This window comes from Trachymyrmex septentrionalis, unplaced genomic scaffold (assembly GCF_001594115.1).
Source record: "Trachymyrmex septentrionalis isolate Tsep2-gDNA-1 unplaced genomic scaffold, Tsep1.0 scaffold251, whole genome shotgun sequence".
NCBI classification, from domain to species: Eukaryota; Metazoa; Arthropoda; class Insecta; order Hymenoptera; family Formicidae; genus Trachymyrmex; species Trachymyrmex septentrionalis.
In genome coordinates, this window is record NW_017305410.1 from 64,228 (window position 1) to 68,282 (window position 4,055).

At 43.7% G+C, this 4,055-nt stretch overlaps 1 protein-coding gene and 1 pseudogene across 1 annotated transcript; both read left to right on the top strand.

Annotated features, from left to right (window-relative positions):
• Window positions 1-344: 344 nt before the first annotated feature.
• On the top strand, window positions 345-1,097 carry LOC108749029 (uncharacterized protein F54H12.2-like). Its single transcript, XM_018487521.1, has one exon. It carries the CDS (start codon window positions 345-347, stop codon window positions 1,095-1,097), a length of 753 nt encoding a protein of 250 aa, XP_018343023.1.
• Window positions 1,098-1,847: 750 nt separating this feature from the next.
• On the top strand, window positions 1,848-3,097 carry LOC108749030 (annotated as a pseudogene).
• Window positions 3,098-4,055: the final 958 nt, after the last annotated feature.

Here is a 4,055-nt window from a genome sequence, read left to right on the forward strand (position 1 = left end):
CTCGTGGAATCGAGGGGTAATCTGAAGAGAAAAGCCAAAGAAAAAATAAGCTCACTGATGAGGGAATCTAGATATAAAATATCCACGAAATCCGCAGCGCTTCAGTTTCCACTCGGTGGTCGAGATAGAAGTATCTCGCATCGCAAACGTCGTCGGGGAGTCAAAAGAAATTATCGAGAAGTATCACAGGGAAGAAGAGCAAAAAAGTGAAGAAGAAAAAGAAAATTCGTGCTGCTGGAAGAAAAACCAAAAAATCATCAGCTAGGAAACATCGTGGCAAGAAACGCGACGTATCCGACATATTCTCTTAATTGTGATACGATTTCACTGCTAAGGAGAAAAGCATGTCATTTCTTCATACCCACTCGAGCGAGTGTATAAAGAGCGAACTCGATCTCTTCTCTCTGCCACCTACGCAAACCAGCATTGAGAGTTCGCAATGGATTTATTACAAACCCGTAACTTCGCTCGCAGACGACTCGCCCATAGAATTCGTCATACCCGGACATGGAGAAGACTATCTGGACCTCACTCACACCATGTTGAGCCTTCGTATACGCGTAGAAAGCGAGCGCGGGGAGAACACGTCGGTCGCGCCCGATGGCGAGGCAAAAGTAGGCCCCGTAAATCATTTATTGCATTCCATGTTCAACCAAATCGACGTATATTTCAATCAAAAGCTCGTATCGCCACCAAACAACGCTTACGCGTACCGCGCGTACATCGAGGCGTTATTAAATTATGCTTCACCCGCAAAAACCTCCCATCTAACCTCTTGCTTATGGGACGCGGATATCCCTGGTTACATGGACGACACGCTAGACGCGACAAATCCAAATACAGCGCTCGAGAGACGCGCGCGATACATTCGAGGAAATCGCGCTCTAGATCTCATTGGTCATCTTCACTGCGACGTTTTCAATCAAGATAAATTTTTAATTAATGGAGTGGAGGTTAGAATGAGACTCGTACGCTCGAAAAATTCATTTTGTCTTATGGAGAGTAAAACGCTATCAAAAATACGCATTCTTGACGCCAGTCTACTCGTAAGAAGAGCAAAAATAAGCCCTCCTCACACACGCCAGAATACTGAGTAAAACTACCGCCAAGTATCCCCTTACGAGGGTCGAAGTTAAAACATTCACGATACACGCCAGCGTCGTGGGGGAGTCGATAGACAACGCAATACTCGGACAGCTACCAAAACGAATAATAGTCGGCTTTGTCGATAACAAAGCGTTTAACGGTGATAGAAAATTAAACTCGTTTAATTTCAAAAATTACGGAATAAATTTCTTTTCACTATACGCCGATGGTATGCAAATTCCGAATAGACCGATACAACCAAATTTTTCGAAAAACGACCCGCTCTACGTTGAAGCTTATCACACATTATTCTCCGGAACCGGTATCCACTTTTTGAACGAGGGCAATTCTATAAGTAGAGACGATTACGCCAATAGCCACTCTTTTCGCTTTCGATTTTACTCCCGATCTATCCGCTAATTGCGCGGGACATTGGAATCTCGTAAAACACGGAAGCTTACGATTAGAAGTGAGATTCGAAAAAGCTCTTTCTGCGACTATTAATTGTATCGTCTATGCCGAGTTTGATAACGTTTTAGAAATCGATTCCTCGCGTCAAGTTATTGTCGACTTTTCCGGTTAGTTACGGGGGGTAGAACGGCTTTCGTGAGAAAATTATTTTCCCCTCCCCCCCGTACTACGTATTTTTTCTCGTCTAATTGGACGCGAGAATACGAAAAAGCTTCAGTCTTGTTCGTGACACCAACGCCAGCGTTTCGTAATGTAAAAAAGAGTAGCGAAAATTCGAATATAATATCATAATGGATATAGTCATCGACATACAAGGTTTTCGCGATGTCGAAGAAAACTTTATTCCGAAAGAAGTCGCGGTTCTAGCGATTAACGCTGCGATCACCGGACATTGGATTATGACGTCACCCTGTCCATTTGAAGATTTACCCGTGAGAGCAAAACGAGAAAACAACTGGCTCACACGAAATTATCATGGAATCGAATGGTTCGATGGAGACGTCAATCCAAAAAACTTTACGATACATCTGCGTGACATTACACGACACGCTCGCTACATCTATACCAGAGGACAAGAGAAGACTCGATATCTGAGCAATCTACTTTCTAGAAACGTATATAATCTGGAGGGAATTTCGCCGGCTTTCAAAAATCTACCAGATTTCGAGGACCGTGGACAACGCTGCACGCATCACGGATTTCGAGCCAGCGCCGAATCACACTGCGCCTTACGCAACGCTTACAAATTGAAACGCTGGCTAACTGTACGACGTAGCAACAATTCAAGTTATGATAACCTTTCCTCGGGAAATTGGAGCGAGAGCGTCGTCGAGAGCGAAGAAACCGACAGCGAGAATTCTTCTTCAATTCAATTTAAAAATCAGAAACACGATATCGCTCGCAACATTGAAGCGACGAAAAAGACGAATCATAGCGCGGACAAACAAGTGACAGACGAGGAGAAAAAAGACCTCTCAAAATTCGACTCGTTGACCGATAGAGATAAAGCTAGCACCAACGTCTCGCTAGCATCGAGCATTTTAGGGAGCTCCACGTCGCATACATCGGCAAAAGAGGTACACTTTGAATCTACGCAAACATTTCCTCTCTCGCGCTCTCCGACGACGAGAAATGAATTCGCGGGAAGTTTTAGACGCATTACATCATCTCCGTGTACGACATGCAGGGGTCTATCCTGCCGATCGACTGCCGAGGGTGTGGACGAGGTCGACCGCCATTGTCGCTAACACGGACAATCACGATCGACCCGGGCAACACTGGGTCGCCTTCTACATCGATGAACGCGGGACAGGAACGTATTTCGATAGCTACGGCTTGCCGCCCTTGGATCCAAGATTCCTCTTACGACTTCGACGAAACTCCACCACGTATCGCTGGAATACGACAACGCTGCAAGGAATATTTTCTCAAACTTGCGGACAATACTGCTGTGTATTTCTATATTATTTGTGTAATGGCTATAATCTTAATCAGTTTCTTGATCTGTTTACCTCTGATTGTAAGCGAAATGATCGTTTGATACAGTTTTTCATAACAGTTTGTACAGTTATTTCATAAAATTTTTCTTCATTGTAAACATAAACTCGTAAATTCTCATGTTGTATGCCATCATGTTCAAACGTGTACTCTTTTAAAAAAATAAAATAACTATTTTATGTAATATCTTTTTTAAATAAACGTTTTTGAACTTGTAAATATTGCCTTGTTTCTTACTCCTATCCCTTCAACCTCATTTACATTAAATACATTTTCCCCGTATTACAGACTCAGATAATGTACATTACATATACTAAATATAGAAAAAAATTTTTTTTAAAAGCAATGCTCGAAGACGACGCGCCGCAACTGCTGAACGTGTTCGTTCCTGTTTTACCTCTCCCCCAAAATTCTTCTGAACAAAAGCAAGTCTCTCTCTAGACCTACAAATTTTCCGTATAAGATTTCCTTTATCAGACATTCAGCGAATCGCCTACACGTCGAAGACGTTGCCCCCCGCGACAACAAAAGCGACTGTCATAAGATTAGACTGGTATTCATCCCCCCTCTGTTCGTACTCTAGCCGGGCGACAAAGAATGCTGAAGTCCAAATCCCCACTCACCATTTTTCAAACCTCTATTTCGTCTAAGGCCCTATGCCACCCACCCTCTCCAATCACCTTTTGGGTAGGTATGGGACGAACCAATCAAATCTTGGGTGAGTATAGGGCGAGCCAATCAGAACGCGCCATTTCGTCTGACTGACCCGTCTAGGCCACGCCCATGGCGCCAGAGGGAGACGTGGAGGGGGTTTGTTGTGACGCCCCATGGATACCCATATACTACTTGCGTTTGAAGGTAGCTATAGAAGAAAAACGATCAGAATGGGTGAATAGGCATAGAAAATTAATTTTTCAACATGACAACGCCAGATCGCATACTGCAAAAGTCGTGAAAACATATTCAAATGGACAGGATTGGGAAGTGCTACCCTACCCGCC